The 26,217-nt window shown below is 35.9% G+C and overlaps 1 protein-coding gene across 13 annotated transcripts in view; it reads right to left on the bottom strand.

Annotated features, from left to right (window-relative positions):
- TCF12 (transcription factor 12) overlaps positions 1-26,217 on the bottom strand; it is a 169,140-nt gene that overhangs the window by 58,184 nt on the left and 84,739 nt on the right. For all 13 annotated transcript variants that reach the window (XM_075160176.1, XM_075160182.1, XM_075160177.1 and 10 more), the window contains one exon: positions 15,500-15,564. In XM_075160176.1, the coding sequence (XP_075016277.1) occupies positions 15,500-15,564 (65 nt within the window). The remainder of the gene's footprint in view (positions 1-15,499; positions 15,565-26,217) is intronic.

Below are 26,217 nucleotides of genomic sequence, written 5' to 3'. Positions count from 1 at the left end.
TAAAGGCGTTCTAACTTGCAATGCACTGGGATTAGCAGAAAATCCAGAGTTCATACAAAATTACAGACTATATATAAAAAAAAGCAATAACCTCAAGTGCATTTTTCCAGATAAATGGTTTTGCATCATATCACTACTGAAATTTCTATCTTTTACTTGTCTGATAACTAATTTGAGCACAAAAATCTTGTATTTTCATTGAAAAGACTGGGATGTGAAAGAGTCACCCTGTTACAAACTAAAGGAAGGCCCAGAAGTGTTAACTATTTCTTACAAATCTATCACACAGTTTGAAGAACAAAGTTAATAATGACTAAAAATGTTGAGGCATAAAAGTAAAGTTTCCCCTCAACTCAGTTTCTTCATTCTTATTCTTACAATAAAATAGTCTTTAAATCAGAATTGTTAATATAAAACTCATATTGAAATGAGATCCCTTATAAGGAGTGAGGTGATCTTTCAACAAAGTATATAGAAAAAAAGGGCGGGGCAGGGAATCTGCCTGTAGACTCTTTCAAGATTGGCTGATTTTGCCTTTGACAAACAGTTAAGAGTTTATTGTTTTGCAGAAAACATTATGATTATCAGAATATCTGGCTTACATAGTGTAAGTCTGAATTTAGCGAAGATGCTATTCTAAACATTTATTAGCGTTTTAGTGGTCAACACTGTGCAGGAAGCCTGGGCAATGTTTTGTGAAAAGCAGTGCCTCCAAACCAACACTGTCCAAAAGAAAAAGTTAAACCAGTTCTGCACTTAGCCCAAGACTTGACCTCCAGCCCAAGAATACCCGGGACTGAAGAAAAACTTCTTTACATAGCCCGTGGGGAAGGGGAGGAAGTACTGTGACAGTTGTCATTTCAAGTAGCTGCAGCAAGGTCCCACTCACAGAACCCCAGAACCGCTGAGGCTGGCAGGGACCTCTGGAGGTCCAGTCCAGCCCCTGCTTGCTCAGAGCAGCTGTCAAACACAATTAGGAACTACGTCCCATTCACGTTAAAGACAACTCTCCCCGCTCCCCCCAGCATCTCCTTCGGATCATTGGCAGTGATTTTGGAAATGCAACGGGATCCATACAGACGCCTCCAAAAAAAGGGGTGGGAGGGTTCTTAGTTCCTCTGTTTCTCTCTTCATTAAGGGGGAGGGGCGGGAGATGGGGAAAAAAAAAAAACAACAACAAAAACCAACCAAACAAAAAAACACAAAAAACCCCAACCCATTAAAAACTCTTAAATTCACTTCTACCAAGCCACTCCAAAAGGCATGTGTCTATATCTTTTCCAGACTTAACCTCCAACCTTTACCTAATGACATTTGCCACCCTTGCTTTTGTCCTAAGCATTCCAGTTCTTGACATTTTCATCAGACCCTGAATTTCAAAGCAGCATGGCTACTACAACAACATAAAGTATAAGTAATATAATACATACCCAGTAAATCTCAAGCTATGCAACACACGCTAAAGAAGTTTTCTGATCTATATTGTGTTTGAGTAAGAATTTTTTATTTGGAAGAAAAAAAAAAAGGCAGGAAGAAAAAAATCCCCCAAAACACAACCCTCTTCTACCATTCCCTCAATCAAATGAAGCATCTGTTTAAAATTTTATAATTGTTCCTCAGTCTTCCAAAATAAAATAAAAATAGATGTCATTAGTTCAGCTTATTGATTTTTCTGCCTGTCTGAACCAATTGAGAAGCAATATTGATTAGGACTGATCCTTTCCTAAGGGCATCTGATAAAGAAAGGAATACAAAAATACCACTGAGGATAGCAAAAAAGCTTTGTATTATCAGCACCAAGCTTCTCCTGACTAAGTGCCCGAGGTCCCTGACAGAGGCAGATCGCTTACATACGTAGTTTGCAGCATTCTCCACAGAGAACATTCACGCTCACTCCGAACCTCATCTGCCAAGCATGGATCCAATTACTAAAGAATAATCAATGACTGGTTATTCTCCTGAACGCTGCCGAGTCCTGTCTGCATTACCATTATAAATAAACAGGCATCACCCTTAAAAAGTTGCTTCTTTGGATTTTATAAGGCATATTTCCAGCTTCAAAATAAACAAGAATTTATTTAAAGCAATATTTTACCTAAGGAATGTGTGTTCAATAACCAACCTAAAAAAAAAAGAAAGAAAACAAAACGAAATATAAAAGGCTTTTACTACAATCAACTAAGAACACAGCAAGCCTGATTCCAAAGAGAACAGAGAAAAAGAGGTAAACATGACTGCTTTACTTTTCAAATCTATCACTTTCAGCAAAACCAAGAAACAGTTTTGACAGCCTCAGGGGAAATGGCATGGCCTGATCCCAAAAATAAAGGCTTTTACAAGGGCCACTATCTAGACAAATGCTTTAAAGGGGTCCTTCTCCTAAAAAGTATTCTCATAAAAATGAAATGCAGGGGAATCACCTATTCAACATTGCAAGGGTGAGGTGGGGGGAAAAGAATCGTATCTACATATGGGGCTGTGTGTATTTATGCACCTTTGTCACAGAAAACAAGTCACTTTGTATTGCAGCTGCACTTACGTGCACGCAAAGTTAGCTTCCATTCTAACAAGCTAATCAACCATATGCTTGTACCAAAATGGTATGCCCGAGATAAAAAAAGCTCCTTACTCAACATATTTTAAAATTATTTTTAAATTGATTCTTTCAAAGAATTTGAGCATAAAAGTAAGAAAGAGTTTGACTACTTTGGAAGTTTTCTTTTCCCCAGCCCAACTCTATGAATCTTTAGAATCCCAAAGATATAATTTGATGCCAAAATACTGCTCTGCCTTCAATGAACTTCTAGGACACTGGCCAGCAGAATTCTAATAAGTTGGTAAACACTTCTTTGATTTTCTTACTTTGATATAAAAAAAGAAATGTGGACAAGTAAAGGCCTACAGATGTCCCTATGCAATATTCCTTGCAGCTCTCAAACATTTAGGCTATATGTAGATAGGAAAGCCAAGCTATCCTGCAAAATACACGAACGTTTTTAACAAACACACTCCATACACTACACTATCACATATAAGGTTTTACCTTTTCAAAAATGTATTTGTTATAGGCAGTTAGCCTTGTGCTTCTTGGTCTAAATCTCATTCATGTTCATTTTTTAAATGCAAACGTATTAGCAAACACTTTAAGAACTCAGATTTTCCTAGTGTAGCCATAGCCAAACTATGCAATAGTTCCATCCAAATACAACTGTGTGCCTTTACATTATTCATTATTTTCTATCAAAAGAATAATATGGTTGAGAATAAAAGCATTAGCCCATTATATACAACTGATTATGACAGGGCCATTGTGCTGGCATAATAAGGCAGGCTGCTTTGGCAGTGAAATGAGAGCTGCAACTTACCAACTGCAAACTTAGATCTTGAAACCGCCTGCCCCACCCCCCCCAATAAACTAGTCAACTAGATTTTATTTTTCCTAGTCTTTTTGCATTAGCTTCCTTTTCAAAAAGTTTATGCTTTGAGTCCCAGTAGTCAGGCTGTCCCTATGTAAGGCAGGAAAACTGTCTAAAGTTTGAAATAAAAAAAAAAGTACTTAAGTGTTTAGTGAAAAACTGGGAGTATAGACAGATTATTTTGTAAAAGTAAAGTAACACAACAGCACTCATCTCAAATCCCTCCATTATCCCGCTCCATAATCGTAGCCAAACTCACTTGGCATTTCTTTGTTTTTCATGATTACGAAAAGCAGATAGTAAGTGCATTCCTTGCCTTACTATAAACTTGAAATGCTGCAGTGGGTAGAGCAGAAGTTTCATGTACATGTCCTTTTATTCAATGAGCCATTTGGATTACTTAAATCATGTATATAATGTGTCTTAATATTTCACATGTCTTGCCTTATAGATAAACCTGACAATTTGCATGAGCTAGTTTAAAAGAATGTAAAAAAATGGAGAAGTCAAACTCTGCTAAACTTGTAAAATCCCCCAGGTAAGTTGTGTATGTTGTTACTGTGATTCCAAAGGAAAACCTAGCACAAAATTAAAACATTAACAAATAATTGCTCTGTGAGATACTAGTACAGTACAGAGGTTTGGGCTGCAAAAAGACCATTCACCTGAGTTCCACATCATGCAGTTTAAGCCAAAAATATAATCAAGATATAAAGTGTTGAATTTCACTTTACTCAAGTCTCCAATCTTTGGAAACTGTAAGGAATATGCACTCCAAAATAGGAGCTGAATTTGGAAAAACACTGACATATGATGTAAATTCATTTTAAATTTAAATTCTAGAGATATGTTTGCAATTATCAGCATGTTGTTAAAGAATCTCATCCTGAGAATATCATCAAATAGTAATGTGAAATACAGTGTTACCATTTTGAGAACAAAGGGACCCTGAATGAGTAATCAATAGCAACTGGCAGAAAATGAGGCATTAATTATGATCCTCTCTAGTGTTTTGTCTCAAACAAGGTTTCATTAAATATATTGTGCTAACCTGTACATCTTCAAGCCATTACCAATAGATTTGATCAGATACATTTTTGGTCTGTTTCAGGAGGAGGAACATATCAGAATTAAAAAACCAAAACAACATCTAAAGTGTTATATGATAACTTGAGCATTTTTTCTTGATCAATTTAAAGGAAATCAGGGGTTGCTAATAAAACATCTCAGGAGAGGATCCTCTAACAACATGCTGATAATTGCAAACATATTCCTCATTTTAAAAAAATACTCAGATCTTATAATCTCAGTGTAGTCTCTTGAAAATTTAATTATCATCTCCTATACCTAAAGTATCATGCAGGTTTGAGAAGATAATGACAGTCATCCATCAACTGCATCCTGCCAGTGTAATCAGGCTAATCTAGCTCACTGGAGTAAAAAACAGCTACCTAGGGTACTAAATACTGAAGTGATGCAACACCATAAACAAAATAACAGACATTTAGTTTTACTGTCTTCCCAATTAACATTAACACTGAAAAATATCAAGGTATCAATATATTCTCTTTTTACACCAAAGCTTTTCTGGATCATCATGAGTTGCTTCTTCAATGTGTATACCTAAGCAGAATCTGCTACTATGGATAATTCTGTTTATGTGTAAATATACTGAGACTGAGCACAGGGACAGAGGAGGGAGAAGGAAGCAGTTTATTGAGAATTCCAGATCTGTTTTTTTAAGCAGTGGGAGGAGTAAAGATTAAAAGCGAAGGGAAGGAAACATTTTGTATTCCTTCTGCATCTAAATGGCTTTAAAGCACCCAATTAATACAAATATTTTGAATGAGTCCCTTCCTTCTCTTTTGCAATAGTGGCTTCCCTGCGCTGATACCGCATATTGGCAAGACTACAAATTCTGTCTTACGCTTCTAAAAGCGGCACCCTGCTGATGTTGGTGTCCAATCCCCGAGGTTATGCTAGCTCAGCTTGTCTTCGCTCATCCCCTCGGGCAAGGTATTTTTGCGTTGCTGACTGAATTCTAGTAAGGCATTACTAAGCATTGTGATTACAGGTCAGGCTCCCCTCCCTTTGCCTTTGAATCTTTTTGCTACATTATGAAAACAGTAATTTGAACAGCTTCCTTACTGTGATTATACAAAAGCAGAAGGTTTGTGGAGAACTGCAAAATGTCAGAAGAGAAGCAGCTGAAGGGATATTCATCTACTTTTTAATTTTTTGGAACCAGCGTTCCTGCTTTTCTCTATGATTACAAGATATGAGCAGGAGAAGTCAACATTATAATAAAAGATTTGATGCTGTATCTTATTTACAGAAGTCAGACTATAAAGGATATTACAAAGCTCAAGCTGTCCTTGCATCTCTTTCTCCCTCTGCATCTTCAGCAAAATGATTTCAAAAGGTTTCAGATCATTAGTAGAATGTTTCATGTACATGGTATAGAAGCTGTGCATCTCCTCTCCCACAAAACCAAGAGAAAAATCTCACTCACTCTAAGCACCAAGTCAGAAAATGCATAACATAATGAGGGTTCAAAAACTGTCAGTAATATAGTAACCAGATAATTGTTAGGACTTAACATGGAGGACCCATATGTTTTCACATACGATCAAGTGAAAGCTAAGTCCAGTACTAGGGTGCTAGTAAATGGATGGACAAGCCCAGTAAATACCTTAGGCTACAATCCCCTCCCCTTCTCCCCCTGCTCTTCAGAATCCGTGCCACCAGGAGCACTATCACCTTGAAAAGCACTCCACAACACAACCGAAACCAATGCAAGTTGGATGGTTTAGTTCCACAGAAAAGGAATCAAAATGGCAAATCTGTCTTGTGCTTCTTTCCATCCACTATCTGCTGAAGCTACAGTCTCTCCTAGCCCATCCCAGGCAGCAAATGCGAAGTAACAGGTTGCTTGCACCACTCTTACCTCCCCCTTCCCAATTCTACTCAGGGCCTGTATTCATCTTGAAAGCAGTGATTGGTGCAGATGCAAAGTTTGGGAAGGGACTTTACCTCCCTGTGAAGTAGGAACGGAAGGTAAATGGGGGCTCAACATACTAGAGTAGTTGTAGACAAAAGGAATAAACACTTCAAAGAAAATCCAAAGGGAAATCCAGCTCATTCAAACAGACAGGTATGGCTGGGAGAAGAGAACTGAGCTAATCTTTTCCCCATCCTCCAATAATACCATAAATTTGTAACTGAGAAGCGCCCAGCTCTGAGGCAGTAAGATTAGCTGGAGACAAACAGGAATTGGCCAAAGAAATTGTATCTGCACTCCATGGTGTAACATGCTTTTTACTTCCTTATGCAGCAATGTGTAAGATACTAGAGAGAGAGAGAGAGAGAGAGATTTACAGGATATTCATTACCTTAAATACAATCAAACACAATCAAAAATTAAAAGGAGGCAAGAAAATTTGCCAACCCTAAATAGTGTGAGAAAGAGAAGGGCAAAGACAAGTAACAGTTTGTGTGCTTAAGACATTCAAAATGATTCCTTGCGGAGCTGCTCCCCTTTTATAAATAGCATCCCTCCCCCAACTATAACTAATTCCTAACACCTGCTACCCACTTGATTCCGGGGGGGATGTCTTCCCTGATTAACTTCAGGTGGTCACCTCCAGCTCCAGAAAAAGAATTCTAGCCTGTGCCGAGTACATCGTTACTTTCTAAAAAGGTTCTGCAGGCTCCTTATGTGCTGAGAGACAGAAGATATCTTCCCAATAGCACAATAAGTAATTAACTTCTAAAAAATCATAAACAAGAGAAAGAACATTTTACTTGAGAAGTAAAATGAAGCAAAATAAACTCAAGTTTGGACATTCCATCTGCCCTTAAACTGTATCTCCCTCTCCCCACCCCAACCTTTCAAGACAGTATCAGCTGCAGAATCCAGAGTCACTGCTTCAGTTAACTTTGTGTCAGCCTTTCCTTCAGAAGCCACGTTTCTTAGAGATTGATAGCTCAGCTGTAAAAATCTGCTTTGGGGAGACACCTGATATCAAAGTTGTCAGAGAACAGGAGATTAAAAAGAGAAAATTTACAAAATAAAATCAGTTTGTCAGCTTTAAAGTTATATTGATATTAAAAACCTCACACACGTATAAGCCTTAACATTTTTTATACTTCCATAACTCAGTATTACTTGGATTTAAATAGACATTATGTTTTCCATACTGTTTCTAAAACTATATGAGGAAGGAAGAAAAGCAACTGGTGCCACTGCTTGTAGTCTTTCTAAGGCCCCACAGATAAGAAAGGTCTAGAATACCATGTATTTTTCTGCCTCATTGGAAAGATCCATTTAAAGCATCTTCAAACATACTGTCAGCAGTTAGCAGGAAGAGCTTTCTTGTTGCTGTTTAATAGATACATTAGTTTAAAAAGAAAAAAGAAAGAAAAAAAAAACCTTGTAGGTCCATAGCTGATGCAATCTGATATCTTTTATTAGCACTAAAGTAAATTCTAAATCTTTTTTTTAAAACTACAAAATGGTAGCCCCTCTATAGCACCTAAGCTTTTTTATAATTAGCATGTTTAAAGTATGCATTTTTTTCCTTATTGTATACAATTACATTAAAGTGTATTTTTTTTATATATATATATATGTATTTTTTATTATTACTATTTTTTTAAAAAATCTAATTTCAAAAACTGGAAGTTAAAAAAAAAAAAGCCTGAAGGGATCTGAGACGCACTAGCTACAAGTTTTAGCCCAACATTCTCCAGAGAGAATTATTCACACTCTAGGATCCCTTTTGCCACAATATTGTTTCCTCTACTATCTACCACCTAGGTGTGGTCTAAATATGGCTATTTCCAATCATTCCTGAGACAAGCTATTTACAGTTTTCTATTAATTTAAACCCTTTCATTAGTTCCCTTTTTTTTTTTTTAAAATCTTTTCAATAACACTACAATATCATAGGAGCAGATGGCACATCCTCAACACAGAATAACTGCCTAATTATTTCTCTCAAGGAAGCCAAGTAGGGATAGAAGTCTTAGAGACAAGCAATAAAAAAAGTTTCAGGATACGAACAGAATTCCTACAGGAAGAAACAAAAGCTGCAGAACTCTGAATGTGTGCGAGAGGGCTTGCATATGCAAACTTCAGACATACATCAGGTTACCCAAGAAGAAATTACAAAGTACTCACTGTACTAAAAAAATAAAATCAGTTAATCTTCTCCATTACACTATATACACATCTTACAATTATAAAGTTTATGAACATATTAAAAATACTTTTAAGTTGGTACTATTCAGTTCTACTAATTTTTCTCTATGCAGCAAGCTGGTATCTACATCCTACTATGGATACTTGTTTTCACTCTTGCTTGCATATTCCTCACCAGTAACACAAAAAAGTTGCCATTTTTGCCCATGCACAATATGAGTGAGCTTTTATATTCTCCCTAGACAACTCAAATTTCTGGAGTTCTACTTCTATTACACTTCTTCAACCTGTGAGACAGCTGTTGGAGAGAGTGTGCTCTGAGATACTACTTTCCCCAGCATTGCAGGATTGTTCTTTACATTGACATTCTGCTCAAACTGTTTTAAAGTCTTTTTAAATTTGAAAGAGGCAAATTACTGACTATGCAAAGGCAAAGTAACATACACTTGCAAACATTTCTTTTGCCAAAGCGATCATCTGTTAAATTGCCCAAGAAATTGGTGCTAAAGGCATTTTTGGGTTTATTTTGAAGTTCTTACAGTGTGTTTGTTAAGAAGCAGCTTAAAATTTTTTTGCACAAAAATAAAACAAAGTTTTTAGTCTGTGAAGGATGTAACAGCTAATAAATACAGTTTTTAATGCTTGTAAATTTATTCTTTAATACATTGCTAAATTTGCAGACAACAAGATGCAAACCTTTAAAGTTCCACATTAAATTGTGAAGAAAGTTGTTCTCAACTCAATAAACAAAGAAAGGTCACAAATTTTTGCTGAAAAGCCAACAGTATGAATTCCAGTTGCTCAATACCTATACTGTATTAAATTATATAATATTTTTCAGCACAAGTGAGTCAGGCATATACAAATCTAGCTTTCTCTGACTGGCACCCAGATGAGGAGAATGTTTCTACGTTGAATCATAGCAAAGGTGGAAGATGGATGAGTTTGTTCCAACTTACTTTAACAGTGACAAGTCAGCTAATTTTTTTCTCCAAGGTCTTACCCAAGTAGCAGCATACATTTAAAGTAATTTAAGAATCACAAAGCACGCTCTGAAGATGCACAAAGGCCACTACATTTGTCTTAATATTCCATTGAAGCTTTTTTTTTCCCCGATAAAGAAGAAATTGGTAAATCGTGAAAAGTTGTCTGAAATTATGTGTTAATATGTTTACTTGAAGTATATTCCCATAAGGAGCACTAAATATGGTGCTAATGCGCATAAAATGTTACTGTCATACCGCAAAATTCAGGCTAATTTAATAACGCCTGATGTGCCTTACATCATGTTGCAATGATGCAATAATATGCTGCTAAATGAGTCACCTCACATTAGCTTCACAGCAATAGCAGAGCTGATGGCTATTGAAGGGAAAATGGCATAGCAATATTACTGGAAACATAGATGGACCAGCTTTCTATTGGATTTTTTTTCTTCATCCAAAAAATAAAGATTCTGAAGCAGCCTTATTTATTACCAATATGCACAAAACTTATATAATAATAGCAGCAGAAATGAGTTAAAAATCCATCTGCTACTACTAAATAAAATATATATAGTATACACAGTATCATATAAATTTTTCATATGCTCTCTATGTAGCATATGTATATATATCATGTACTATAGAGTAGTATATATTTTATGCAGTATTTTATATATATAATTTTACACAGACTAAGTGAAATGTATTTAGCAAATATAATCCATAGCTCCTTCCAGCATTCATGTAGTCTACAGATTTATCATCAAACTTTTTTCTAAATTGTTTTTATAACATTTAAAGCGTCCCATCATCATACAGAACATATAGATTAGAGAGTTAGAAAAATAAAGTAAATTAAGATACGTCTCTTTATAGAAAGGTTACACTTGAAACAAAAACTGGTGAATGCCTCTTTAGTTCTTGCCTAACATCCATTACGTTTAGCACGCGATTTTATCTCCTTTCTCGCACATGGGATAGTATGTGGACTTGAAATTATTATGAAGGGAGGGTGAATGTGTTATCTCCACACGTCAAAAAATCCATATTGTCTATTTTTTATGCATGATTGTTTAGATTTAAAATAGAACATTAAGGGGATACTCACAAATAATTTACTGTCTTCAGTCTAGTGATGCCAGTGGGTAGAGACAGACTTTGCCAGGCACATGAGAACAGGCACTGTTAGGCTAAAGGAGCATCCCCCCTCTCTCCACCAATTAGCTGGGGCACTTACAGGCTCATGGGGATTAAGTTAGCTTCTGTGAAGACCCACAGAAACAATTAGAAGAATTAGTCTAAGAGCTACACATCTATTGCACATTTATCTCAATTTCACTTTGAAAATAGTGCCGATTCCTGGCTTTCTTAGAGCTCGGACCTGTCAAAGCAATGTGCAGTGACAGCTGGGTACGTTTTTGATGATATTGGAAATGGGAGTCATGCATTCAATATCTGAAGTCTAATCTTGTTCCTTTTACATAAGCTACAGTTTTCAGTATTAAATTACACAAATGTAAAGAAAACCCTTTTTATTACAAGAAGCCTACTGAAAACTTAATCTATATTCTATTTAAGATTTGCGAAAAGATGCACTACCCAAATCTGCAATTACACAGCCAACAGGAATGGTGGAATCCCACACAAAAATCACAAACAACCCCGCTCCTCCAATTCGAAGAAACAAATAAAGACGTTGTGTCAAGCCATGTAGCATTGCATTTCATTCTGATAGCAAAATATAGTTTTTACATTTCTTCTAAAAGCTGTTAATTCTTTGTCCAGGTAAAAGTTTTCATCTAAACCAGCTCTGCATAAGCCTCGATTTGTCTTACCTATCCACTTAGAGTGTATATACACTATGAAACATCGGAGAGGAAAAAAAGGCAGTAAGAGTTGGAAAGGTGCAGAATATAGTGAAGACCTGTCAGAAGGAGAAAGAGTATGCAGTAAAGTATAAATAAAGCCAAAAAAGGAAGAGAATTCAGAGCTTGATTGCAAAGCATTAGACAAGCACAGGTTTTAATGTAGCACACAAACATACACCATTAACCTTACTAACACTAAACCACATGAAAAACACAGCTTAAGATAAATGCAACTACCTTATTCACACTGTTATTTGCATGAATGGGCCCAGTGCAAAGGGCTATACTCTATAATGCTCTTTTTTTGGCTTGCTTAAAACACCTGATGGAAATAAAACCTGAAAGTATGCACTTCCTGTTTGGTAAAACAACCATAAATTAGCCACATTTACATTCTTGTGACTAAATGTTATACCTGAATCACATTTCTTTACCTAAGTTGCTTAGATTTTTAAGCTACATTGAAAATCCACCACACTTAAACTCCTACAGCCTAAATATAAAGCCTGTAGGTAGCTAAGAGTCTGTAGAAATCACACATCCACACCAGGTTATTAATACCATTTACACCAATGACATATGGAAAGAACTTTGGTAAGAGAAGAACAGGTTGGAGAGTATTTGGAGAAGTTAGGTATTTTCAATTAATCTGTACCCAATAAGATACCGGCTCTTGCCATTCTTGCAATTTCAGAAACCTTAGCTGCTGTCTTTGAAAACTCATGGTTCAGAGACAGTACAGAGACTAAAAAAGAATAGGGTTGGTTGGTTTGTTTCAGGGAGGAACAAAAGCAGTGGCTTATAATACCGCAACAATTTTTTTTTTTGAAGAATACTGGAAGAAATAGACTGCAAATGCCAGAAGATAATGAAGAAGTGATATGGATTCAGCTGGAATAAACTATGTAAAATCAATCTCACCTCCTTCTCAGCTAGCATAAGAGGTGTTTTAATAAGGTTTTTACTACTTTCACATTTCACAGGTGAACTAGGGAACCAAGGACAACTAAAACTACTGCTGAATACAGAGCGTAGCTGTTTAAAAAACAGTAGCTGGGAGTTCATGATCAACACTGGGTGAATCTAACTGAGACTTTGCAGGCATCTGTTTTGGGCATCATTCCACCTCTAATTAGTGACTTGGATGAAAAATGAAGACCACGTTTACTAAATTCACAAAGCAAATAACCCAGAAGGATCTACAAATGCAGTGCAAATCTGGAATTCAAATTTAGAGAAGGTAGAAGCAGTGTGTTAAGTAGGAAATACATTTTTGCAGATGGAACCTGTAAACTGAAAAATACAGGCTGAGGAATGACAAGCTGGCCAGCATTACCGTAAGAAGGTATTGGGAAATTTTAGACCATCACCAATCAAACAAGTATCAAAGACTGGATATTTGTTATGAAAAAGGCAAATACCACATAGCAAAAGAGTATTGTCAGAAAGATCCAGGAAATTTCTTTTTGCCATAACGGTAAGGCCTTAGATGAAGTACTTTACCTAGTTTGAAACACCGGAATTCCCTAGGGTTGTGAACCTACTGGAGAACATCCAGAGCAGAGTAGAAACTTTTCTACCAATATTTCAATCTGAGATAGACCCTCTTACATATCCGCTATTAAAAATACACCTGCACTATATTCTGCACTATACATACCAATGTAAAAATTAACTCCATTTACATCTTATCTTTTCTAAGGACTCCTTTTGATCTTAATCATCTACTGGATTAACAGCCTCTACAGAGTTAAAGGCGTATAGATTCTTCTCTGAGACCACTGTCTGTAAGACAAGAGTTAGATGCTTTAATTACAATGATATTTAGATAATGCACCAGGGAAACTTTTTAAAAGTACATTTAAGTAATGGAAAACAAAACCCAGCATAGTCATGTCAGTCTCCTCCATCTCTAGAGGTTTTTAAGAACTGACTATATGAGCATCTGTAAGGGACAGTGCAGCTGATTCTTCATTTGGATTGTCAAAATGACCTCTCAGGATTGCTTTCGACCTTCTTCTCTATGATTGCTTGCAACATCGTAGCTACAATGAGAGCTGTATTTCAGGCAGTGCCACGGATTTATGAAAAATATAAAAAAAAACCAAAAAGATTCAGAAATCCCACCACGTTCCAAGATAGCAAATTATTTCAAATACCATCAGATTTAACTGATAAGACCAAATTAAAGTACAAACTGTAACTTATCATATAAATTTTAATTCAATTTAAATTTAGTTGAAAGTTAACTTTATGATCATTTTCTATTATCCTGAATATAAAAACAAAACAGATCTACCTACAATTAACTTTATGATCATTTTCTATTATCCTGAATATAAAAACAAAACAGATCTACCTACCTAACTAAAAATGTTTGAGAGAAGAAACTGTGGGAGAGGAAAGAGTAGGAAGCATATCAAAGGAATAAACAGAATTAGAAGTGACGTTAATAGAAACAAATATGTATAAGATTTTGGCTTTAAAATAGCTAAATATAAAAATTAATATTAAATGGTACTAGATATAAACAATTAGGAGATATAAAAGCATTTTCCTCAGTGAGAAGCCAAACAACAGAAATTACACTCATTACCACAAAGCAAAACAGAATTTTATGCAAAGTTAACATAAACCCATCTTCCAATATAGAACATTAACTTAATGAAAGAGTAACATGGAAATTAATTTGTTTCCGAACTAACATCAAGTTTAATTTATTATATTTAAATACAGTACATACGGAGTTATTTGAACAACAGTAGTAACCCTAATACAATGTTTTACTGTCTAGACTGGCAATAATGTGAAGTCCACAACTTGAAGAGGTATACTGCTTTTTGTGAGAATGTTACCGAAAGCTCACCCATACAGTTACAAATGGGTCTTTGTTTGTCACATCTGTGTTACAGAGAAGTAGTAAAGGCTGTGAGAATGATCCTTTCTTAATAGGGGAAGCGATGTTAGGACTGCATTGCCACATCGTGCTGCCCATTCACACTTCCCAAGCTACTAGTTAAGAGACTCAAAACCAAGATGTGAAATTTGTATGCTAAGTTTTATCCTCCAGAAGAAAGATGTTCCTGAAAATATCAGTTCAAAGCAAATAGTCTACTTAGAGTAAAATTAAAAAAGATTCCTCTTTGAGAAAACAAGTATAACAAATTAATTTCTTAGAATTAAAAACATGATATATTAGTTATTTAAATCTTTGTCAACAAATACGGAGTGTAATCAAATGCTCATTATACTTTTTAAACATTCAAACTTCCTGTACATTCAAAACAGACTTTTAAACAATGATCAACAGAGTATTCTTAATGTGGCTCATTAGAAATAACACAGAAGAAATCTTCACTCTAAAATGAAGATTTAGAGACATAAAAAGAAAGTTTTCTTAATTAAAAAACACATCATCAAACCCACAAAATAATACAGTATTACACTGGATAACCTAATTGTTAAAAATTGAAAGACTAGTAACACTGTTTTCCTTAAAATTGCACGTGATCTCCACTAGGAGTAACAGTTAACTAATTAACTATATTCAGCAATTACTGGTATTTTTTTGACAAATTATATGTGAAAAATCCGAGTATCACAGACTAATCGTGATGTGCAATCAGTACTGGTCTGCAATTCTGTTGGCAGACTTGGAGAGAGGAACGAATAACTGCAAAGGGTAAGAAAACTCATTTCACAATGATCTGTAGAAAAGATGTGATACAACTGAAGCACATTGCTCAGTGTGTTCAGACTAGTAACAATCTCCCTTTTACTAAAAACATAGGACTTCATGCTCATGAGCTACAGAACCAGTTCCACTTGTACATAGCAAAAGTATCTCCTCTAAGTGGATGTATGTAAATGCAAGGCAATTTGACCACACAGAACCAAGAAAATTTATTCTGCAAATTGTGAAACACATTCTTGTTTATTATGTTTGGTAGCCTGACACATTCAAGCAACTTAAACTAAGTTTTAGTTGAGATCGTTCCATTTGCTTTCAATCATCACTATACTTACTTGACAGCCTGGTAACCCCGTATCTCTACCATACAATGGAAATGGACCTCTATCTGAGGTTTTTCCTGTAAAAGACAGACATTTGAAATTAGGTTCTTTTTAAAATCTGCTAGATATCTGCATCAGTTGTCCTTATATATGCAATTCAGAAAATCTGTTAGCATCATAGTAAATATATATGCAATTCAGAAAATCTGTTAGCATCATAGTAAATTTACAAAAATTAAGTTGCGTGAATAAAAGTAGGCTTTTATACATCTGCATTTAACACAAACAGCACTACTGTAATAGATTACATATTTACCTAATTCCATTTCTGACGTAACCAATTCATAAAAAAGAACTACTGCGATTTTTTATTGTTATTAAAAAACCCCTATCAGTATGTTTAAATAAAAAGGGCAAAGGTCCAGCTTCACTTCCATTATCAATGAGCAAAGGTAGAGACACTTTTAGACACTTCTCTTTCCTACATGAAACTAACACATAGCTGGTATCATCTTAGGTGATAAATATACTAAGCAGTACAATAAAACCAACAAAACCAACAAAACCACATGAAAAGTGAACAAAAACTTCAATTCAGAACAACAAGAAAACCTACACGAAACTTAAACCATGGCTGAATCGTTCAGCTCTTAAGACTCATCCCTTAAATCCTTAAAAATCCTTTCGTTTCATGTACATTCCAGTCAGGTACAAAAGTCGAGCAATAGAACTGGTCAAGACAGCAAACCAAACTCTTCTCTTCTGCCATATATGCAATATTTGCTTGTAGATAGCACATACTGAACATAGCGCCTTGTGCAGAGTGGCTGCCCTCTGATGTTGCTACCTGAGGTCGCAAGACATTAGCAATAAATTTGTCAATTCCCGAAAAACTACTCAGTGCTGTATTTGTTGGTTATGCCACCAAACTGGCATGTTTGTATATTAAAACTCAGTGTGAAAGTTCTCCAGTAGGGCTCAGAAGTTTATCAATCAACACTTTTTAAAAAAAACTTGAATGGAAGTCTCTGCTGAACAATGTCAAGAATCAGACAGTCACCAAGTATGTGCATAACAGAAAACACCAAGTGCATATGCCTGCTCTAATTATGACACAGTTAGAACTAAGAAAACTAGAAAACTAAGAAAAACCCCATAATATCACTCAGAGTCTTATCCAAAGGTAAGCATTAATAAACCATGATACCCATCTATTTGAAAATGAGTGTCATCTTCCCCAGCTAGGCATTCCCTTTTCTAAACAATGCGTGCGTCATCCAGTCCTCATAAGAAGAAAAAGTAGCCTTTCATACACATTCTCATTTCAGTGATAAATAGTTCCATGCTATTGCAATTGCACTTCTAGAACAGGACTTCCTTTGCTTTTTCTGATTTTCTCTCTTACTACCAAAAATCCCTAAAAGTCATTTTGTAAGAGGAAAATCTAAAAGTATGCTTATTGTTCATTTTAAAAGTGCATCTTGTGTAAGCACAGAGGAAGAGGAAGTTTGAAGCTCTTGGAACAACATCTCTGCAAGATTATCATCCTGATAACTACAGGTAGTCTGGTCAACAATAGTTTGCTTGAAAAATGGCAGCTTTGCTGTAACAAAGGAAGGAAAAAAGTTAACATTTTTCTGCTGAAGCAATTTGCTTCTAACAACTGTCGGGCACCAAGCAAATAAAATACCTAGCACGCAAAATTATATAAAGTAGGATGAATCACGCTGTTCGTATTAAACCAGACTCAGCATTTTCTTTCCAGAAAATGAGAATCTTATACCACATGATAAATAACTTCAACTGAAGTATGCAGTATTCCAGGCAGGCTTTAAAACAAATATTTGTACAAGAGTCAATTACAGAGGCTAGAAAAATTATGATTTAAATTATGGTTTGTGTAGTAAGCAAGAAATTGTTAGATAAGAATGCATAAAATCATGTTATTTAAATGTTATCACTTAAAAAGTTTGGCAGGTTCAAACTAAAGGAAAAAAGCTGACTAGAATAGCCCGATCTATACTAAATTTGGTTCTAAGAAATGATCGAGAAAAGTCAAAGCTGCGTGATGCTGCCTAAATATTTATCAAGAATTAGAGCCGAAGCAAATTAATCTTTAACCTGTGCTCAAATGGCTAAGCTTTTCAATGAAGTGTTTGGAAAGCAACCTAGGATCAAATACAAGTTAGTGCCTTTTGTAGAGAGAGTCTCCCAAACACATTCCCAGTGCAAGCATTTAGGTAGGACTCTCAAACCTGCAATAGTGTCACAATGTTAAAAGGTACACATTTTTAAACAACAACAAGAAAAACCAACAGGCACACACTACAGAAACACATGTTGAGCCCACACTCCAGTCCTGTTCCTGGCTCTCTCTCGTACTGTGGAACCACACCCTGTTGTCCCTTTTGCAGGACTGGAGCACTGTGCTAGCTGCATGATCTTCACGTTCGCATAGCAGAAGAATGAGAGAGAGAAGGTGAGCTGTCCCAGGCACTGCTAGAGCACATCTGCTGCACTGTTCATGAGAGAAGAGGATACTACATTGAAAAGGTTTCCCAGCATTGTGCTCTCTGGCAGTATCACAGGATGGTTTCACTACCAACACAATGGAAAAGTGAAAGAGTATTGACCACGAATTGTCTGTTGTCATTTCAACACACTTTAGCTGCTTCAGTCCCAGGCACGATGCTATTCTCACTATTTAAAGCCTTGTAAGCAAACATCACAGGTGGTGTTTCCTTACGAACGGAAAGAGAAAATACTTAGCAACTACTCCACGTAGTAAGTGAGTCAAGTACTTGAAAGGTGGGTAATGTCAAATTTGAGAAGATGACACTTCCTTGTTGGTTTAAGAAACAGGTAGGTTCCATACATACTGTCTGATCAATGCCTGTGCAGCCTCTGGCATCCAATAAAGTTCAAACACATAGCCAAATATATCAAAGCAGAATCCCTTTGGTGGTTTTCAGCTTATCAAATACCTTCCTTAATTATTCAGATTCTCTACAGATTGACAGAAGAGCATAAAAAAGTACATGTTACCGTAAAAACCAAACTTACTGGAGTGCCAGTGTTTATGAGCACACAAACTTTAAAAATACAGTGACGCTGAAAGCCAAAGCAGACCCTGAAATGTCTTGCAGGTTTACCCCACAAGATTTGCTGTTGAGTATGTTACACTCTCTGTCCGATCGTATTCTCTTCACCCTCTCTCAAGAGGGTCTTGTCTCAGTCAGTGCTCACTACACAGATGGCAATAGTATCTTTATTATTATATCTGGAAATTCAGAAACATTAATGCTCAGCATTAAGGGGACATGAGGAAACTCACTACAGCACCTGACATTAATTGGAAGAAGGAGAAGGGTATGCAAAAACAGTACTAAATGACAAAATCCTCATCGATGTTTCCATTCGCACAGGTTTGTGTAAACATGGCTGTAAGGTGCTGTGTAGACATACCAGCTGGGAAGGTAAAGTAATGCCCAAACGAAATTTATTTCCTCTTCAGATCCTATTTCATTTTCACAAAATATTCATGAGAAGTAAAGCAACTTTGGCCAGTTTTCTCAACCCCAACGCTTCCCATCAGACCTGTGCCGTAGGGCTTCCTACACAAGACTATCGTGAATCATCAGCTCCTTGATCACCTTTATCACATACCTCCTAACCCACATGTTTCAAAAGTTATATGCTCTCATTTTAGAAGCAAAATCTATGCCTTGCTTACAAAGTAGCATCATGGTAAACTTTTCTTCAGGTTACATATCAGTGGCTCTATATCCCAGAGTTTTCTCTTCCAACCAGATTTGAACTAAAACAATGGACATTTAAAAATAATTGAGTTGGTTATATACAGAAATCCTAAATCTGCACAGATCAATTCACAAGGCATTTGAATCTTTTAAAAACTTAGAATTAGTTTGAATTTTATTTTATTTAGTAAGTTTCATATGTTTTTATCAACAAAAACTTCAATGACCTAATCACTACCTAACAGGCTTAAAGCCCAAGGACTATGGAGTTAAAAGAAACACAACCAAGAAAATGCCACTAAGCATTTTGAACCACAAGTATTTCCTAACTTCATAAACTTAAAACCTTGACACATTCTGTACCAATTCAAATATTAATAGGCATTTAGTAAATAATTATTTTTCTCTTGCAATCGTTTGTCTAAATGTGATATGCTCACGACTTAATACAGCTTTTGAATACCGCACAAGGAATTGTATTCCATAATAAATCTATCTCTGTAACAGCTGTGCAGCCTAAATACTCTTAACACAGAATGAACTGAAACAGCAAGATGCAAAGTGATAGTGAGCTGAAAACAGCAGTACATTAACTCAGTTGAGGACTACTTCAGTGAATGTGCTATAAATGCCTGCCAGTAGTAAAACAGCCTTTTCCCACTGCTTCTAGATAATGCTTGGTTTATGAGAGGATGGCAGGACATAACTCTGCAAAAAATTACTTCAATTCCCACAGAATTAACCCTTCATAGACTAAAGATATTTCTATTCATTGCTAAGAATTTATTTGGTTGGCAATATGGAAAGCACCAACATTTTTTAATGAAGCAAAGTTTATCATCCAGTATGAATACTATAGTGACCACAGCTGGCAGCTGCTCTGTTTGTCAGACATGAAGTATGTCTGCCCTACTTGTAGAGAGAATCATCTTTCAGTGAATCTTGAAGCATGGTTTTACAGTTCCTAATCATCATTTCATCATTGATAACACTGTTAACCAGTCACAACAGATAGCCTACCCAAAAGTCAGTTTACAACAAAACATTGTTGATACCTTTGAGGATTTTTTTTTTTTTTTTAAAGTTATTAAACTGGTAGATTTGGCTAGATACCGGTTTTTATACTGCTTTCTCCCCCTCCACATCCAGCAACAAAGTACGTGTCTTTGTTACCCACAGAATTAATACATTCAAATAATTTTTCATAAGCAGATCCAATACAACAAGGAACAAGCTGTAAAAGCTATACTGACGCTGCATACAGATGATGCAAGACAAACATTCAACAGAGTAAACATTTTTCTACAACTCTTAATAGCACTTTCCAACTTATCACAAAGTAGAAAGAAAGTACACAAAGTTTATAGAATAACATCCTGCCTCCAGTACAGGTCCATTCTTTTATTTTTTTAAATTTTGTGGTATTAAAAATTATTTTTCAGCAATTATTCAGTATGGTGAAAAAAATTCACGTTTGATTAAAACACAAAACCGCTCTGCTCCTAAGATTTGGTGTGCTGCCACCTTCTTAGAGGCAAGACTGACTGACACATGCAGCCATAGAAGTTTTACTACATATCCAGACATTTCCCACTGCACCGGAGGAATCACTTCTTTCTCTTCTACTGCTATACAGGCCTACTCATTAGTAGAGGCTGTCACAGTTTTAATATCTGTCTTATACCTACAATCTTATCTCTAATATTTTAAAGGTACCTAATACACACGTGTATAATTGTGAATACGTATATTACACACATTTTTCCTTATAGTACTTGTGACCAAAACTCATGGAAATGAAACAGAGATCTGAAGCGACACAATTTGAAGAAAGTGCTTAAAACAAATGACCTCCTATTCTCTTCACAACAATTTGTTTAAGTATTATTGGCTAATGTGTGCCAAGCACGCTGCTGGCTACACTGACGATGTTTAACAAACCCGTGCCAACAAGTGCAGCTGCTGGACTTGCAGCACCCTCCTCCTGTTCATCCCAAGCCAAATTACTCACTCGGCTATGAACAATGAAGCAGCAACATAGGAAAATGCCAAGTGCAAGTGAGATTAGTGATAAACTACAGGATCCCTACAGAGGTCAGTGATTAGCAGGTCCCCAGTCGTAATCACTTTCCTAACCTAGCCTTTATCTCATCATACGCTCCATCTTAGCTCAGTCGTCTTCTGACTGCAAGCAGCTTCCCAATCAATAACCCTTGAAGTCTTGCAAACTCATCCACACGGCCTTACCTTTTAATAAAGCAGTCAAACCTATATAATATGAATTGTCTGCAAATTCCTAATACAAATTTTGAACCTTAAGATTAAGAAGTAATTCATACATAACAAAATCACGTTACTGGAAAATTTTGTAATGAAGGAACAGAAGAAAAAATACAAACATATTTTTAACCAGGAATGTCATGCCGAAGTGATGATCAGCAATGCAGTCTATACAGGTAATCATAAGAATGTTGGCCTATGTGTTCTTAAAGAATGGATAAAGAAATGGTATGTACAGACTGTAACTAGTGGGAAAAAAAACCACATTATTTTAGATATTTTGTTTTTTCCATACTGTGACATCTTCTAAAACCAATTTTCCCAGATGGGAGAAGAAAAGGTTTAGCAAAGCTTGGTTTTAATACTACAGATCTGCCCCCTACTCCTTTCTTTGGTCAAAATTTTGAAAGACCATGATCCTACAGAACAACTCTAATAATCTGGAAGAAGAAAAAGATTATGATTTTGAATGAGATTTAAAGGATTTAACTGCCCAGTCTCAGGTCTGCCAGAAATCTCCTAGGATTGTCCATGCCATAAATTCTCATTTGTAAGATAGCATTATACTTCTACTATCCAGTCCTATTACTTACTTGTCTTATTTGGAGCAAGAACTGGTTTTGACACCTAAATGATCGAAAATGTGGAAATTCTGAAGCTGGAATTACCTGGATTCAGCTTCCCATTATAACTGTTGCAATATAGGAACAATATTTTAGACAGCAAATACTAAATTATTGCTTTTGTTGACATTTGGACAGGATCATCTGAAAAAAAAATTTTTTTTCATTGTGCTTTCCAAAGATTAGAAAAGTTCAGTTCTTTTATTTATATAGTTGTGTGGGCATTTGCAGGTATCTTTCACTGTAAGAATTCTACTGATTGAACTGACCAGGCAATAAATCTCAGAGTACATTTATTAAGATGTTAAACACAGAAGTCAAGGGATTTCTCACAACTTCTTTATCGCAATATTTTAAAAAGAAATAATGTCAGTGTGTGAAGTGGTATTAAAGAACTTGCTTTCCAAAGACATGCCTTTGACACTTTCATCCCATTGATTTGTAAGTACTTCTAAGAAAAGATGGAATATTTTGTCAGTTTGCAGAGCACTGCACAGATCTTGTGCTATAAAAACTATTTATTAATGCTCTTACTTCAGATACACAGGAGGTAAGGGTGGACTAAATTCCGCATTATATTTGGATTGACCCTATGAACTTGTAATTTATATGCTCACGTCAAACTGGGAGCATTTCTATTCCATCAGTGGCTGATCCGTGAAGGCTCCTTCCTCAGTACTATTCCTGTCCCTCCACTTACCAGCTTATACTGTGCTAAATAACAAACGTTTGCAAGGCTAAAAGGGACTGAAGTCTCCGGCAGGAAGATGCACATGAGTAACTGAAGGCAAGGGGAAAAGACAGAGTACAAACCTCTTAAATGAAGATAGAACTTTCTTCTCCTCCTCCCCCAAGCATATGTGGGCAAGTATCTGTGAACCAAATAACTTCTTGAAAAGTTTAGTGTATTTAGTTTCAATTCCCCACTACTATGTCTACCCTAGGCTAACCTTACCATAAATAATGTTACCGTTCTATTAAGCTGTTAATGTGTGCTATGCATAGACAAAACATCCAGTGAGAGAAACGTTATAAATTACTACACTAAAAATATACTAAAAATGAAGGAAATCAGTGATGTACAATATCCAGAAGACAATAACCAAACTGAGTATGCATATGAATACACTACACACACATTCCACGCTGGTGACAAGAAGGCATTTTATTACATGCCTTTACCCACGTCACCTATCCACCCCATGTATTTCTAGAGTATCCAAGTGTCTTCACTTTGTTTATTAAAATGTTTCTCCCTTTGCCATCTTCCTCATCTCATCCCCAAAAGATTTAGTTAAAATTTTCAAGCAACTAATGAAGTTGCTATTTACAACTAACTTGAAAAGCATCCCTTGCTCTCCTAGTGTGGAATTTGTCCCAAATCTAAGGACAAAAAATTACTCAGCTTCTACCAGTGACTTTGAACACCAAGTAGATTCTTAAGTCTAAAGTCAAGACGATTTTATAATTGGAAATTAATAGAGAATCCACACTTTACAACAAAATGCTACACCTGCTTCTGATTAAAAGATTATTTTGGTGACACTACTGACTACAAGTTGCTAAATTACTTTATATATACAAAATTATATAAAAATTTAAAAATAGTTACTTCTGTAGGTATCTACAGCTCCTCTCACCATCCAAGATCTATTAATTCTCATTAAACTTGAAAAGCCAGCTTTGTCAGCAAAGAAAGATTCCCTCCTCGCCCATTCTCTATATAAACACAGGTACAAACATGGCAAGCATTTATAACCATCTTCCATAAGGCAATTGGCAAATGCACACAATAGTACTCTGTTGTACAAAAGTTCTGACAGTTCTTATTCGGATGACTTGCATAACTTATTCAAGCTTCACCCTTCACAGGCAATACAACCATCCCAATCGCACAGAGATAGAAGTTTGTAAATCAGGTACTCCTAAACTGTGGTCTCCAGACTAGCAGTAGCTGCTAGACTGCAAAAAAAAAACCCAAAACAAAACAAAGCAAACCAAATCCCAAACACCCATTAGATGCTAAAACAGATTTCAGAAGAAAACAAAACAACATGTTTTCAGTATTACTGCTTCAAGAGAACAACTTGTGCAGGCACCACAGAGTAAACCAAATTATCTGTTAAAACAGGAAGGGAAATCCTCACAAGACAGTGCCTGAAAGGAACCATCTCCTGTTTGGGGGCTGAAAACTCCTAACTATTCACATGCAGTATATGCAAGCACACCGAGCCAAAAGAAGGTGAAACAAAAACCCCATAAAGAATAGTTAGATAGTCTAAATTAATACAAAGCACCTAAAATGCTAAGAGCTTAAAATAGATGCTCTTATTTCAGTACAAAACCAGTATTTACGGTAAGGGACTTTAAACTGTCCAGAAATTGAAAGCAATCCTACCAAGCCCCAAAACATTGAAGATAACTGCACAAGAGAACACCACTGTGTTGCAGAAAGCCAAGCTGGTATTGGAGCTACACAGAGAATGAACTTTTAACTAGCTACTAAAAAAATCACTCAAAAAATATAAATCTCTCTAAACCATCCCCTCATCTGTAGGCACCCACATCTCCATACATTTATGAAAACACTGATACCTCACTGCCAAGGGACCTGAAGGATAAATACTGTTTAACCATTATCAAAAAAAAACCCAGAAAAACCCAACAGTTGCAAAGCAAAACATGTGTTGTCTGTTTATTTTGGGAGGTGAGACAAGTGGCATTCTTAATAGAGAAAGAAAAAAGTCTTCATAGGAAATCATAACAGTCATGGGAACGTGACTGAAGAAACATGGTCCAGACATAGTCAAGGTGAACGTAAGTCTCAGATTTAAAAACACCAAGGAACATGGTGTGCTGTTCAGGAAACTAAAGAATAAAACTTCATATAATCAATAAATATTACCTCTCTGCTTGGCTACCCATGCTTTCCAGAGGTATCATCACGCTGCTTTAAATGACTTAAAGCAGGTAAGGAAAACACTTTTCCTCAGCATGTTAAGAACAAAAGGAATACTCATGGCAATATTGGTAATTACTTTATAGAAATGATAACATGAATAAGAATGATGAAGTATTTTCTATTCCAACAGCAAGGAAGATGTAAAAGCAATTGCTAACATTCTGCACTTTTGTATCAGCAGGTCTAGATAACCTGACTCCAAAAGGATTAAAAAAATTTTTTCTTATATATATAAACCAAGGAATTCTCTCAAACATTAACATTGGTGTTTACTTAGTCTTAGAATACCGAGGAAGTGCAAGATCTCTGGAAGAAAGTTCATTTTGTACAATATTTAAAATAAGCAAATAGGACTACCCAAATAATTTATTCCTCTGATAGCAAATAATAAATAATGAAATCACCAACATAGAATTTTATTAATAAAGGATTAGGTAGGTTAATGATAATGCTAGTCAACCTGAATTTGTGGGAAAGCTGTCTTTTTACACTGTAACCTGGCAGAGTATACTATTAATGTACCAATTTTTGTAAAGTATGTGCCTTGATACAATAAAATATTTTGACAAAAAAAATTGATGACTTTTAAAAGAATAATTTGAAAGAATAATCTAATTACTCTTTTAAAATAATAATGCATTAACGGAGTAAAAGCCAGGCACCAGACAAGGTTTTAAAATGCAATTGTAAACAGAGGATCATCACTGAGTATTTTTCAGTGACATCAACGTGACTCAAACCTTGCCCTTAGATTTAGTTTCTCTTTTTTTTTTTTTTTTTTAAAAAAAAAATCATCAGTTTGACAATCTAAATGTGTCGCTGGAAATTCAGAGCTTGTTGGCAGATTGAAACAACTGAAGACAGGTCACTGATCTGGAGCGCTCTGAACTGCATGTAAGGAAGCAAGCTGCCTTTTTATTCAGCCAAGTGCAAAAAGATGCCTGCAGGATTGAGACAAGGCTCTACAGCCTCCTGTTGTTTATCTAGATTTATCCTGGGGAGGAGGGTGGCAGCTATGGAAAATTTCCATGGTCCACCATTATCCTAACCTTTCCTGCTGGCCAGCCTCAGCAGCTCTGCAAGAGGCACACCGGCCTTTGCAAATCC

The sequence above is a fragment of the Calonectris borealis genome, chromosome 11, assembly GCF_964195595.1.
Source record: "Calonectris borealis chromosome 11, bCalBor7.hap1.2, whole genome shotgun sequence".
Classification (NCBI taxonomy): Eukaryota; Metazoa; Chordata; class Aves; order Procellariiformes; family Procellariidae; genus Calonectris; species Calonectris borealis.
Note: the sequence above shows the minus strand (reverse complement) of the source record. Positions and strands in the feature narration are given on the sequence as shown.